General features: G+C 45.8%; 1 protein-coding gene across 1 annotated transcript; it reads left to right on the forward strand.

Moving 5' to 3' along the window:
- Positions 1-6402: 6402 nt before the first annotated feature.
- On the forward strand, positions 6403-15306 carry LOC128704158 (uncharacterized). The gene is made up of 5 exons (XM_053799222.2): positions 6403-6552; positions 12449-12557; positions 14001-14277; positions 14606-14713; positions 14887-15306. The coding sequence occupies exons 1-5, from the start codon at positions 6403-6405 to the stop codon at positions 15080-15082; spliced, it is 840 nt and encodes a 279-aa protein (XP_053655197.2). The 3' UTR covers positions 15083-15306.
- The last annotated feature ends 346 nt before the right edge of the window (positions 15307-15652 follow it).

Here is a 15652-nt window from a genome sequence, read left to right on the forward strand (position 1 = left end):
GAAGGGAGAGAGATGAGGTGAAGGGAGAGAGATGAGGTGAAGGGAGAGAGATGAGGTGAAGGGAGAGAGATGAGGTGAAGGGAGAGGTGAGGTGAAGGGAGAGAGATGAGGTGAAGGGAGAGAGATGAGGTGAAGGGAGAGGTGAGGTGAAGGGAGAGAGATGAGGTGAAGGGAGAGAGATGAGGTGAAGGGAGAGAGATGAGGTGAAGGGAGAGGTGAGGTGAAGGGAGAGGTGAGGTGAAGGGAGAGAGGTGAGGTGAAGGGAGAGGTGAGGTGAAGGGAGAGAGGTGAGGTGAAGGGAGAGAGATGAGGTGAAGGGAGAGAGATGAGGTGAAGGGAGAGAGGTGAGGTGAAGAGTAAGTTTATTCATGTATATACAAAAAAGTCAGAGTGACTTATTGCCATTGTAGGTCTTTTAATATCTTATTATTATACTATAAAGGAGATAATATCTTATTATTATACTATAAAGGAGATACAGTAAGAATAAGGTAAAATAAGTTATTTACATTTATATGTTTGTTAGCTAAAAAAAAATAAAAAAAAAATCATTCCCCTCCCTTTCTGTAGCTACATTCATCAGACACTTTTTGTCACTCTTCTTGAACTGGTTCATGTTATGACTGGCTTTGACATGTGCGGGCAGTCTGTTCCATTCCTTTATTGCTCTACAATAAAAGATGTTTGAAGCCTGGCCACTGACTGTGGGTACTACAAAGTTGTGCTCTCTCCCCCTAGTACTATGATTACTTTGGTTCTCAACCTTGACAAAATTGACACCAAGATATTCTGGACACTATTTGTGAGCAATTTTATAAACATGATTTAACTTCAGTTGTTTTACTCTGTCTTCAACATTCAGCATATCCAACTGCTGTAATTCATCCTGGCCTACATGTTCTCTTGGTCCCAGGTCCAGGATGAATCTTACTATTTTGTTCTGGGTGATTTGTAGTCTATCTATTTCCTTTTTAAGTGCTAGACATAGTGTGTGTCAAGGCCTCAGAGTACTATGAAGAGACACTGTGCCTCAGCGTAGTCTCAGTATATGGCCTAAGTAGGTAGACATTGTATAAGGGCCTCTAGACATAGTGTCCTGTGCCTCGAACCTCAGTAGGTAGACACTGTGCCTCAGTAGGTAGACACTGTGCCTCAGTAGGTAGACACTGTGCTTGTCTGTAGAGGAACTTCAGTCCGGTATTCGCTTTCTTTACTACACTGTTCCCTATCAGTTCTCCTGACATGCATGGGTCAAAGAGGATCCCAGATATTTCAGTGAGGAAACTGAAGTGATGGGCTCCCCATTACACTGGATATTAAAATTATCTACCCTTCCCAGTTTATGTTTCGTGCCAAAGAGTATGGTTTCCGTTTTCCCGAGGTGTAACGATAGTCTACTAACCATTTGCTGCAGGACTCCAGTTCCAGTGTTAATACATTAGCTATATCTTGTGGGTCTTTACCTGACACTAACACAGCACTGTCATCTGCATACAGTAGGAGTTTGCACTTAACATTGATGGAAATGTCATTAACATAACATAGGAATAATGATGGACCCAAAATACTACCTTGGGGAACTCCACATGTTATCGGCAGGGGTTCTGACTCTGTTTTGTTGATTTTGACAATTTGTTTCCTGTTGTTAAGATATGTGTTTGTAAACACATGAAAGCCAGGATGTATACTAACTGTACATCCTTAGTAAACTTAAGGAATGTGGAGAGGCAGTGTTGAGAGGCAGTGATTGGTAGTGTGGAGAGGCAGTGTTGAGAGGCAGTGATTGGTAGTGTGGAGAGGCAGTGTTGAGAGGCAGTGATGGTAGTGTGGAGAGGCAGTGTTGAGAGGCAGTGAGTAAACTTAAGGAATGTGGAGAGGCTGTGTTGAGAGGCAGTGATTGGTAGTGTGGAGAGGCAGTGTTGAGAGGCAGTGATTGGTAGTGTGGAGAGGCAGTGTTGAGAGGCAGTGATTGGTAGTGTGGAGAGGCAGTGTTGAGAGGCAGTGATTGGTAGTGTGGAGAGGCAGTGTTGAGAGGCAGTGATTGGTAGTGTGGAGAGGCAGTGTTCCTCTGTATTGGTGTGTCTACTTGCGTGTGTTATACATGTACGTGCATTTACGTACATGCTCGAGTGTGAATATGCTTTTATGCGTATACATGTGCGTTCATGCGTGTACGTGTGTACGCACGAGCGTACGGACACAGTTGGTTCACAAGAAAGTGGATCACTGTCAGTGTGTCAGTGATGTAGTCACTGCCAGACCCTGGTGAAGGTAGGTGTCACCTGTCTCATCCTCTACCAGTATATACCTCTATATATCCCTGCTTATACTCCTATATATACCTCTATGTATGCTTGCTTATACTCCTTTATATACCTCTATATATCCCTGCTTATACTCCTATATATACCTCTATATATGCTTGCTTATACTCCTATATATACCTTTATATATCCCTCCTTATACTTCTATACACCTCTATATATCCTTGCTTATACTCCTATATACCTCTGTATATCCCTGCTCGTGTATCCTCTATAGAGGGATACACGAGTGTTTACTTATATATACCCCTGCTTATACTCTCCGTTCTTATCCTCGTGTATCCCCGTATATACCATTATATCGTCTTGCTTATCCTCGTATATCCTTGTTCAACGCTAGGTATCCCTGTTCAACGCTAGAAATCCCTGTTCAGCGTTAGATATCCCTGTTCAACGCTAGGTATCCCTGTTCAACGCTAGGAATCCCTGTTCAGCGCTAGATATCCCTGTTCAGCGCTAGATATCCCTGTTCAGCGCTAGATATCGCTGTTCAGCGCTAGATATACCTGTTCAACGCTAGGAATCCCTGTTCAGCGTTAGATATCCCTGTTCAACGCTAGATATCCCTTGTTCAGCTCTAGCTATCTCTGTTCATTGCTAGATATCCATATTCAGAGCTAGATATACCTATTTACAAATATTTGTTTACAGACTCACATATACCATATATACCATGTATACCACATATACCATGTATACCACATATACCATATATACCATCTACCATATATACCACATATACCATATATACCATACATACCACATACACCATATATACCACATATACCATATATACCACATATACCACATGTACCATATATACCACATATACCATATATACCACATATACTATATATACCACATATACCACATATATCAGAGTACAAAACAAATTCTGGCCACAAAATAGAGCGAAACACCAACGTCAAAGACCTGGGAGTGATTATGTCGGAGGATCTCACCTTCAAGGACGATAACATTGTATCAATCGCATCTGCTAGAAAAATGACAGGATGGATAATGAGAACCTTCAAAACTAGGGAGGCCAAGCCCATGATGACACTCTTCAGGTCACTTGTTCTATCTAGGCTGGAATATTGCTGCACACTAACAGCACCTTTCAAGGCAGGTGAAATTGCCGACCTAGAAAATGTACAGAGAACTTTCACGGCGCGCATAACGGAGATAAAACACCTCAATTACTGGGAGCGCTTGAGGTTCCTAAACCTGTATTCCCTGGAACGCAGGAGGGAGAGATACATGATTATATACACCTGGAAAATCCTAGAGGGACTAGTACCGAACTTGCACACGAAAATCACTCACTACGAAAGCAAAAGACTTGGCAGACGATGCACCATCCCCCCAATGAAAAGCAGGGGTGTCACTAGCACGTTAAGAGACCATACAATAAGTGTCAGGGGCCCGAGACTGTTCAACTGCCTCCCAGCACACATAAGGGGGATTACCAACAGACCCCTGGCAGTCTTCAAGCTGGCACTGGACAAGCACCTAAAGTCAGTTCCTGATCAGCCGGGCTGTGGCTCGTACGTTGGTTTGCGTGCAGCCAGCAGCAACAGCCTGGTTGATCAGGCTCTGATCCACCAGGAGGCCTGGTCACAGACCGGGCCGCGGGGGCGTTGACCCCCGGAACTCTCTCCAGGTAAACTCCAGGTATACCACAGGCGACGGAAAAGAATAACAGAGCGGCTAAAAGAGGTCAATCTATCTGAAATGCGTAGGGAGACACTGGTCAGAGAAATAGCAAACATCGAACTTAAGCTAAAGGAATCTTATAGGAGTCAGGAATCGCGGGATGAACTAAAAGCCATAAATGAAATCGAAAGAAACCCAAAGTATTTCTTCTCCTATGCCAAATCAAAGTCGAGAACAACGTCCAGTATTGGGCCCTTACTTAAACAAGATGGGTCCTACACAGATGACAGCAAGGAAATGAGTGAGCTACTCAAGTCCCAATATGACTCAGTTTTTAGCAAGCCACTAACCAGACTGAGAGTCGAAGATCAAAATGATTTTTTTATGAGAGAGCCACAGAATTTGGTTAACACAAGCCTATCCGATGTTATCCTGACGCCAAATGACTTCGAACAGGCGATAAATGACATGCCCATGCACTCTGTCCCAGGGCCAGACTCATGGAACTCCGTGTTCATCAAGAACTGCAAGAAGCCCCTATCACGAGCCTTTACCATCCTATGGAGAGGGAGCATGGACACGGGGGTCGTCCCACAGTTACTAAAAACAACAGACATAGCCCCACTCCACAAAGGGGGCAGTAAAGCAATAGCAAAGAACTACAGACCGATAGCACTAACATCCCATATCATAAAAATCTTTGAAAGGGTCCTAAGAAGCAAGATCACCACCCATCTAGAAACCCATCAGTTACACAACCCAGGGCAACATGGGTTTAGAACAGGTCGCTCCTGTCTGTCTCAACTATTGGATCACTACGACAAGGTCCTAGATGCACTAGAAGACAAAAAGAATGCAGATGTAATATATACAGACTTTGCAAAAGCCTTCGACAAGTGTGACCATGGCGTAATAGCTCACAAAATGCGTGCTAAAGGAATAACAGGAAAAGTCGGTAGATGGATCTATAATTTCCTCACTAACAGAACACAGAGAGTAGTCATCAACAGAGTAAAGTCCGAGGCAGCTACGGTGAAAAGCTCTGTTCCACAAGGCACAGTACTCGCTCCCATCTTGTTCCTCATCCTCATATCCGACATAGACAAGGATGTCAGCCACAGCACCGTGTCTTCCTTTGCAGATGACACCCGAATCTGCATGACAGTGTCTTCCATTGCAGACACTGCAAGGCTCCAGGCAGACATCAACCGAATCTTTCAGTGGGCTGCAGAAAACAATATGAAGTTCAACGATGAGAAATTTCAATTACTCAGATATGGTAAACATGAGGAAATTAAATCTTCATCAGAGTACAAAACAAATTCTGGCCACAAAATAGAGCGAAACACCAACGTCAAAGACCTGGGAGTGATCATGTCGGAGGATCTCACCTTCAAGGACCATAACATTGTATCAATCGCATCTGCTAGAAAAATGACAGGATGGATAATGAGAACCTTCAAAACTAGGGAGGCCAAGCCCATGATGACACTCTTCAGGTCACTTGTTCTATCTAGGCTGGAATATTGCTGCACACTAACAGCACCTTTCAAGGCAGGTGAAATTGCCGACCTAGAAAATGTACAGAGAACCTTCACGGCGCGCATAACGGAGATAAAACACCTCAATTACTGGGAGCGCTTGAGGTTCCTAAACCTGTATTCCCTGGAACGCAGGCGGGAGAGATACATGATTATATACACCTGGAAAATCCTAGAGGGACTAGTACCGAACTTGCACACGAAAATCACTCACTACGAAAGCAAAAGACTTGGCAGACGATGCACCATCCCCCCAATGAAAAGCAGGGGTGTCACTAGCACGTTAAGAGACCATACAATAAGTGTCAGGGGGCCCGAGACTGTTCAACTGCCTCCCAGCACACATAAGGGGGATTACCAACAGACCCCTGGCAGTCTTCAAGCTGGCACTGGACAAACACCTAAAGTCAGTTCCGGATCAGCCGGGCTGTGGCTCGTACGTTGGTTTGCGTGCAGCCAGCAGCAACAGCCTGGTTGATCAGGCTCTGATCCACCAGGAGGCCTGGTCACAGACCGGGCCGCGGGGGCGTTGACCCCCGGAACTCTCTCCAGGTAAACTCCAGGTAATACCACATATACCACATATACCACATATACCACATATACCATATATACCACATATACCACATATACCACATATACCACATATACCACATATACCACATATACCACATATACCACATATACCACATATACCACATATACCACATATACCACATATACCACATATACCACATATACCATATATACCACATATATACCACATATATACCATGGTTTATAGACCTGTAGTAAAGTGCATTATTATCTTATTCTTGCTTAAATTTGTCTTGTTTCATAATATATTATCATGTCTTACCTTATTTTACCTTGTGTTCAGGATGCATGTGGGCGTGGTAGTGGGCGTGGTGGTGGGCGTGGTGGTGGGCGTGGCGTGGGGGGACATGTGTGACAGGAGAGACAGGAGGGCGTGGAAGGGTGACGTGGGCGTGCTGAAGCTGCCTGGGGACGCCCTTACCAACACGCTCCAGGTACGTGGCTAGAATTACTCCCCATGTCTCCACGGGATTCACTTCCAAGGAACTGGAGCTACCTTCTTCTCCTCTTCCTAGGAACAAACCTGGTTAACACCCCTCCTTCCCCAGTTACTCTTCATGTTGACCAGGCTGACAGATTTAATGACTGTATTCACTTATATGTGGTTGTAGGGGTCGATTCACAGCTCCTGTACCCTATCCTGGAATGTGACAGGGAAACCCATCATATTGAACAGTGCAGCAACACACTGCTGGTGTTCCCACTGTGTAACTATCATATAGAACAGTGTAGCAACACACTGCTGGTGTTCCCACTGTGTAACTATCATATAGAACAGTGTAGCAACACACTGCTGGTGTTCCCACTGTGTAACTATCATATAGAACAGTGTAGCAACACACTGCTAGTGTTCCCACTGTGTAACTATCATATAGAACAGTGTAGCAACACACTGCTGGTGTTCCCACTGTGTAACTATCATATAGAATAGTGTAGCAACACACTGCTGGTGTTCCCACTGTGTAACTATCATATAGAATAGTGTAGCAACACACTGCTGGTGTTCCCACTGTGTAACTATCATATAGAATAGTGTAGCAACACACTGCTAGTGTTCCCACTGTGTAACTATCATATAGAACAGTGTAGCAACACACTGCTGGTGTTCCCACTGTGTAACTATCATATAGAACAGTGTAGCAACACACTGCTGGTGTTCCCACTGTGTAACTATCATATAGAACAGTGTAGCAACACACTGCTGGTGTTCCCACTGTGTAACTATCATATAGAACAGTGTAGCAACACACTGCTGGTGTTCCCACTGTGTAACTATCATATAGAACAGTGTAGCAACACACTGCTGGTGTTCCCACTGTGTAACTATCATATAGAATAGTGTAGCAACACACTGCTGGTGTTCCCACTGTGTAACTATCATATATAAAAGTGTAGCAGCACACTACTGGTGTTCCCACTGTGTAACTATCATATATAATAGTGTAGCAGCACACTGCTGGTGTTCCCACTGTGTAACTATCATATATAAAAGTGTAGCAGCACACTACTGGTGTTCCCACTGTGTAACTATCATATATAATAGTGTAGCAGCACACTACTGGTGTTCCCACTGTGTAACTATCATATATAATAGTGTAGCAGCACACTGCTGGTGTTCCCACTGTGTAACTATCATATAGAACAGTGTATCAACACACTGCTGGTGTTCCCACTGTGTAACTATCATATTGAACAGTGTAGCAACACACTGCTGGTGTTCCCACTGTGTAACTATCATATAGAACAGTGTATCAACACACTGCTGGTGTTCCCACTGTGTAACTATCATATAGAACAGTGTATCAACACACTGCTGGTGTTCCCACTGTGTAACTATCATATTGAACAGTGTAGCAACACACTGCTGGTGTTCCCACTGTGTAACTATCATATAGAACAGTGTATCAACACACTGCTGGTGTTCCCACTGTGTAACTATCATATTGAACAGTGTAGCAACACACTGCTGGTGTTCCCACTGTGTAACTATCATATAGAACAGTGTAGCAACACACTGCTGGTGTTCCCACTGTGTAACTATCATATTGAACAGTGTAGCAACACACTGCTGGTGTTCCCACTGTGTAACTATCATATTGAACAGTGTAGCAACACACTGCTGGTGTTCCCACTGTGTAACTATCATATAGAACAGTGTAGCAACACACTGCTGGTGTTCCCACTGTGTAATTATCATATAGAACAGTGTAGCAACACACTGCTGGTGTTTCCACTGTGTAACTATCATATTGAACAGTGTAGCAACACACTGCTGGTGTTCCCACTGTGTAACTATCATATAGAACAGTGTAGCAACACACTGCTGGTGTTTCCACTGTGTAACTATCATATAGAATAGTGTAACAACACACTGACTCGCATTTCATGCCTTAAGAATTTGCAAGTTAATCTGACCTGCCAGAGATACAGCCTGACCTGAAGTCTAATATTGACAGGTTTTAATCTACTGACGTTGTTTCTTTTACTACAGACATATTTTACCTATTTCATTACGATGGGCCATGGATCACCTAGTTCCTGTCTGTTCTCTTGTTTCTTCAAGTTCCTGTGCTAGTTCCGAGGCTCGTAATATTTCCTTGAACTTCCACTTGAGAGACCAAAATTATATTCTTTCACGTAGGCTTTCAGTAGCATGATTATAGGCGATTCCGTAACTGTTAACTGTTCAATAATTTGCATGTCTGGCTTCAAACCCAAACATATTACATTGAGATCTGAAACTGTTTAGAGGAAGTATTGAAAATAGGGAGACAGAATAGGTTAATCTCTCTGCAGCTGTGGTTTCTACGAACTCCAATGGAAATAAGTCACTGTCTGACGCTTTTGGGTTATCCCAGGTTCTCTACACATTTGCTGCTATGTATGATAATCTATGTAACTGTATTTTTGTGTAACTGAATATGCTTACAAACTTGAGAACAACAAAAATGACAAACAGTTAATTTTGTAAAGTGGAAAGCCATTTATTAATTATAATATACCTCTGTATTACAGCACCATCCGTCTAGGTTACGATAACAACATTTAGGCAGACTTCAGCGTGTGTGCCAGAACACTGGGTTTAGTCTGCAGGTTGTGTATGTGTGTGTCAGAACACTGGGTTTAGTCTGCAGGTTGTGTATGTGTGTGCCAGAACACTGGGTTTAGTCTGCAGGTGGTGTATGTGTGTGCCAGAACACTGGGTTTAGTCTGCAGGTGGTGTATGTGTGTGCCAGAACACTGGGTTTAGTCTGCAGGTGGTGTATGTGTGTGCCAGAACACTGGGTTTAGTCTGCAGATGGTGTATGTGTGTGCCAGAACACTGGGTTTAGTCTGCAGGTGGTGTATGTGTGTGCCAGAACACTGGGTTTAGTCTCAGGTGGTGTATGTGTGTGCCAGAACACTGGGTTTAGTCTGCAGGTGGTGTATGTGTGTGCCAGAACACTGGGTTTAGTCTGCAGATGGTGTATGTGTGTGCCAGAACACTGGGTTTAGTCTGCAGATGGTGTATGTGTGTGCCAGAACACTGGGTTTAGTCTGCAGGTGGTGTATGTGTGTGCCAGAACACTGGGTTTAGTCTGCAGGTGGTGTATGTGTGTGCCAGAACACTGGGTTTAGTCTGCAGATGGTGTATGTGTGTGCCAGAACACTGGGTTTAGTCTGCAGGTGGTGTATGTGTGTGCCAGAACACTGGGTTTAGTCTGCAGGTGGTGTATGTGTGTGCCAGAACACTGGGTTTAGTCTGCAGGTGGTGTATGTGTGTGCCAGAACACTGGGTTTAGTCTGCAGGTGGTGTGTGTGTGTGCCAGAACACTGGGTTTAGTCTGCAGATGGTGTATGTGTGTGCCAGAACACTGGGTTTAGTCTGCAGGTGGTGTATGTGTGTGCCAGAACACTGGGTTTAGTCTGCAGGTGGTGTATGTGTGTGCCAGAACACTGGGTTTAGTCTGCAGATGGTGTATGTGTGTGCCAGAACACTGGGCGTAGTCTGCAGGTGGTGTATGTGTGCCAGAACACTGGGTTTAGTCTGCAGGTGGTGTATGTGTGTGCCAGAACACTGGGCGTAGTCTGCAGGTGGTGTATGTGTGTGCCAGAACACTGGGCGTAGTCTGCAGGTGGTGTATGTGTGCCAGAACACTGGGTGTAGTCTGCAGGTGGTGTATGTGTGTGCCAGAACACTGGGTTTAGTCTGCAGGTGGTGTATGTGTGTGCCAGAACACTGGGTTTAGTCTGCAGATGGTGTATGTGTGTGCCAGAACACTGGGCGTAGTCTGCAGGTGGTGTATGTGTGTGCCAGAACACTGGGTTTAGTCTGCAGGTGGTGTATGTGTGTGCCAGAACACTGGGTTTAGTCTGCAGGTGGTGTATGTGTGTGCCAGAACACTGGGTTTAGTCTGCAGGTGGTGTATGTGTGTGCCAGAACACTGGGTTTAGTCTGCAGGTGGTGTATGTGTGTGCCAGAACACTGGGTTTAGTCTGCAGGTGGTGTATGTGTGTGTCAGAACACTGGGTGTAGTCTGCAGGTGGTGTATGTGTGTGCCAGAACACTGGGTTTAGTCTGCAGGTGGTGTATGTGTGTGCCAGAACACTGGGTTTAGTCTGCAGGTGGTGTATGTGTGTGCCAGAACACTGGGTTTAGTCTGCAGGTGGTGTATGTGTGTGCCAGAACACTGGGTTTAGTCTGCAGGTGGTGTATGTGTGTGCCAGAACACTGGGTTTAGTCTGCAGGTGGTGTATGTGTGTGCCAGAACACTGGGTTTAGTCTGCAGGTGGTGTATGTGTGTGCCAGAACACTGGGTTTAGTCTGCAGGTGGTGTATGTGTGTGCCAGAACACTGGGTTTAGTCTGCAGGTGGTGTATGTGTGTGCCAGAACACTAGGTTTAGTCTGCAGGTGGTGTATGTGTGTGGCAGAACACTGGGTTTAGTCTGCAGGTGGTGTATGTGTGTGCCAGAACACTGGGTTTAGTCTGCAGGTGGTGTATGTGTGTGGCAGAACACTGGACGTAGTCTGCAGGTGGTGTATGTGTGTGCCAGAACACTGGGTTTAGTCTGCAGGTGGTGTATGTGTGTGCCAGAACACTGGACGTAGTCTGCAGGTGGTGTATGTGTATGTCAGAACACTGGGTTTAGTCTGCAGGTGGTGTATGTGTGTGCCAGAACACTGGGTTTAGTCTGCAGGTGGTGTGTGTGTGTGCCAGAACACTAGGTTTAGTCTGCAGGTGGTGTGTGTGCCAGAACACTGGACGTAGTCTGCAGGTGGTGTATGTGTGTGCCAGAACACTGGGTTTAGCCTACAGGTGGTGTATGTGTGTGCCAGAACACTAGGTTTAGTCTGCAGGTGGTGTGTGTGCCAGAACACTGGGCGTAGTCTGCAGGTGGTGTATGTGTGTGCCAGAACACTGGGTTTAGCCTGCAGGTGGTGTATGTGTGTGCCCGAACACTGGGTTTAGCCTACAGGTGGTGTGTGTGCCAGAACACTGGGTGTAGTCTGCAGGTGGTGTATGTGTGTGCCAGAACACTGGGTTTAGCCTGCAGGTGGTGTATGTGTGTGCCAGAACACTGGGTTTAGTCTGCAGATGGTGTATGTGTGTGCCAGAACACTGGGTTTAGCCTGCAGGTGGTGTATTTGTGTGCCAGAACACTGGGTGTAGTCTGCAGGTGGTGTATGTATGTGCCCAGAACACTGGGTTTAGCCTACAGGTGGTGTATGTGTGTGCCAGAACACTGGGTTTAGTCTGCATGTGGTGTATGTGTGTGCCAGAACACTGGGTTTAGCCTGCAGGTGGTGTATGTGTGTGCCAGAACACTGGGTGTAGTCTGCAGGTGGTGTATGTGTGTGCCAGAACACTGGGTTTAGCCTACAGGTGGTGTATGTGTGTGCCAGAACACTGGGTTTAGTCTGCATGTGGTGTATGTGTGTGCCAGAACACTGGGTGTAGTCTGCAGGTGGTGTATGTGTGTGCCAGAACACTGGGTTTAGCCTACAGGTGGTGTGTGTGCCAGAACACTGGGTGTAGTCTGCAGGTGGTGTATGTGTGTGCCAGAACACTGGGTTTAGCCTACAGGTGGTGTATGTGTGTGCCAGAACACTGGGTTTAGCCTGCAGGTGGTGTATGTGTGTGCCAGAACATTGGGTTTAGTGTGCAGGTGGTTTTTGTGAGCCCCGAGGCGCTTGGACACGCTAATGTCAAAAGCTATACAAGCCCTTAAAATTAATCCGGATCTGGATACGACTCTCTGAGATGCGTTCTAAGTACCTCAGAACGGCATGCGTCCCTTCCTTAATTACAGGTACCTCAGAGTCGCATGCGTCCCTTCCTTAATTACAGGTACCACACAGCCGGGTGCGTCGCTTCCTAAGCTTTCCAACGGGATCAATCTTGGCGGTCACTCCCAGACTTCTCATCCCCTTCTACAGCCAGTTTGACGGACTGATCAGTAAGTGCTATCACGGTCTAAATAATCTACAGGAAGAACAAATGCTGGGATATACATGAGGTCTATGCCCCCTAACTGTATATATGTTGAGTTGACTTAAATCCCAGTTTTAGGGATTAAAGTTGTCTTGTATGCACTCTTAATGACCCTCGTGTAGTTGATGGGCTTTAGACGCCATTAACTACATGAGGCCCGGTGGCCTGGTGGCTAAAGCTTCCGCTTCACACACGGAGGGCCCGGGTTTGATTCCCGTCGGGTGGAAACATTTCGACACGTTTCCTTACACCTGTTGTCCTGTTCACCTAGCAGCAAATAGGTACCTGGGTGTTAGTCGACTGGTGTGGGTCGCATCCTGGGGGACAAGATTAAGGACCCCAATGGAAATAAGTTAGACAGTCCTCGATGACGCACTCACTTTCTTGGGTTATCCTGGGTGGCTAACCCTCCGGGGTTAAAAATCCGAACGAAATCTTATCTTATCTTATATATGTTGAGTTGACTTAAATCCCAGTTTTAGGGATTAAAGTTGTCTTGTATGCACTCTTAATGACCCTCGTGTAGTCGAAGGGCTTTAGACGCCATTAACTGACCAATCAGTGAGAGGAAAGGTATATTACAAAACCAGGTTCCGCAGGGAAAACGAATATTTCGTTGTGTGTAGGTCCTAGAGTTTATTACCTTTGTAAATTGTTTATCTGTCAGAACTTTGGGACCCAGTCCTTAGTCCCATTATGTACCTCTGTAATATGAAAAAGACCCGGGCCGGTACAAGACCGACGGATCCACTACAGTACAATCTGTAATCTTTTTGACTACCACCCACAGGATGGGTATGGAGTGCATAATGAAGATGTTAAACGAACTGTGGAGCATGACAAGTGTTGTCCACGAGTGCGTCCGAGAGACGACGACGATTCGGTGTGTCGAGCTGTAGCACGACTCGATAATGCTACACACAGACGGAAGTATGACACGATAAAGTTCCACAGAGATGGAAGCATGACTTGATAAAGATTGAGACAAGGAAACATGACGATACATCTCCACACAGTGAAACATGACGATACATCTCCACACAGTGAAACATGACTTGATGAACCTCCACACAGAGAGGAAACGCCAAGAATTTGTGCCTTTTTGCAAATTCTTTCACCAGAATCAAATCTATTTACAGTAATGTTCTTGTACCATTTTTTAAATATTTTTTTCATAACCTGGATTTATTCGTAAAGTGGAACAGTGTAACCTTTGCAAGTACAGGATAACATTTGTTCCAATGGCTTTAAATAAGAAAATAATACACATATGCGCAACTCATTTGGATTTGTCTTCTCTATAGTTATCACACCGATAATTTATATAACTGTACTTATGTGTACTTATACCTGAATAAACCTACTTACCTACGTACCTACTTACCCCTTACCCTTTTCATCCACACAGTAGGGAGTATGTTGTATGCCTTCCCCATCGACCTGAAGCTACCCAACGCTACTCTTATGTTCAAGAGACGAGATCAGTCGACACGACGTCCAGCCTCCAACTCCAGCACCACCCCACGTACCTCCAGCACCACCCCACGTACCTCCAGCACCACCCCACGTACCTCCAGCACCACCTCCTCCTCCTACATGTCCTACGAGCCATCCGGCAGGACGGGCAGGGCCCTCGATGAGAACAGGATCACTGGATACAATTTCCTGCAGCAGTTAATGGATAAGTAAGAATGTATTACTGACTGGCCGTGATTACTTCCTCTGAACGTCACGCACACGTACCACAAAATTTCACCTTAAACTGAGCTTATCAGACCAGGGAACGAGTGGGCTTGAACCCATGGCGATTGAGTGCTAAAATTAACAGGCCAGTGCTCTAACCACTGGGCCAGTTGCCTATAATAAAATTCTTGCAGTTATGTATATTTTTATGCACCATAGTGAGGCTGTCATGAAGCACATCTTAGTGCAAACTAACGCTAAACCCTTATGGGCGTGGCAAGCGATATATATATATATATATATATATATATATATATATGGGTTTTGCAGCGTGGGCGTGGATGGGCGTGGTTGTGTGCTGCGGGCGGTGTGTGAGGTCGCTGATGACCCCATCAGTGACCTGGGCATCACTGGCGAGGTCATCAATCTCTTCTTCAGGTACAGCATTTGTTCTCTCTCTCTCTCTCTCTCTCTCATTATTATTATTATTATTATTATTATTATTAGTAGTAGTAGTAGTAGTAATAGTAGTAATAGTAGTAATAACAGAATTTATTATTATCCACATCAATATCTGTAATTATGTTGTAACCTTCAAACTTGATCTTCAGCGCTGGGTACGGCAGCAGGTCCCAGGAGCTGGAGGACTACATAGCAGCCGAGGACTCAGGGCGGAGGAAGGGAGACTGTGAGAGACTGTATCCTGCCTGTCCTTACAGCCTTCTAGACATGTTCAGAGCTGTGTCTTCGTTCTTCTATCATGGCTTAACTGAGGTGGGCATGGCTGGTGCTGCCCTCAGACAGTAAACTACGTGGCTGTGGGCATGACTGGCGTTGCCCTCAGACAGTAAACTACGTGGCTGTGGGCATGACTGATGCTGCCCTCAGACAGTAAACTACGTGGCTGTGGGCATGGCTGGTGGTGCCCTCAGACAGTAAACTACGTGCCTGTGGGCATGACTGGTGCTGCCCTCAGGCAGTAAACTACGTGGCTGTGGGCATGACTGATGCTGCCCTCAGACAGTAAACTACGTGGCTGTGGGCATGACTGGTGCTGCCCTCAGACAGTAAACTACGTGGCTGTAGGCATGACTGGTGCTGCCCTCAGACAGTAAACTACGTGGCTGTGGGCATGACTGGTGCTGCCCTCAGACAGTAAACTACGTGACTGTGGGCATGACTGGTGCTGCCCTCAGACAGTAAACTACGTGGCTGTGGGCATGACTGGTGCTGCCCTCAGACAGTAAACTACGTGGCTGTGGGCATGACTGGTGCTGCCCTCAGACAGTAAACTACGTGACTGTGGGCATGACTGGTGCTGCCCTCAGACAGTAAACTACGTGGCTGTGGGCATGACTGGTGCTGCCCTCAGACAGT

This window comes from Cherax quadricarinatus, chromosome 66, assembly GCF_038502225.1.
Source record: "Cherax quadricarinatus isolate ZL_2023a chromosome 66, ASM3850222v1, whole genome shotgun sequence".
In the NCBI taxonomy this organism is placed as follows: Eukaryota; Metazoa; Arthropoda; class Malacostraca; order Decapoda; family Parastacidae; genus Cherax; species Cherax quadricarinatus.

What these genes read in the sequence shown, in the direction of transcription:
- LOC128704158 (XM_053799222.2), top strand. Translation starts at nt 6,403, where the DNA reads ATGCATGTGGGCGTGGTAGTGGGCGTGGTGGTGGGCGTGGTGGTGGGC. An exon ending in CCAGTTTGACGGACTGATCA is followed by an intron (nt 12,558 to 14,000) that starts GTAAGTGCTATC and finishes TCATCCACACAG; the next exon opens with TAGGGAGTATGTTGTATGCC. An exon ending in GTCATCAATCTCTTCTTCAG is followed by an intron (nt 14,714 to 14,886) that starts GTACAGCATTTG and finishes CTTGATCTTCAG; the next exon opens with CGCTGGGTACGGCAGCAGGT.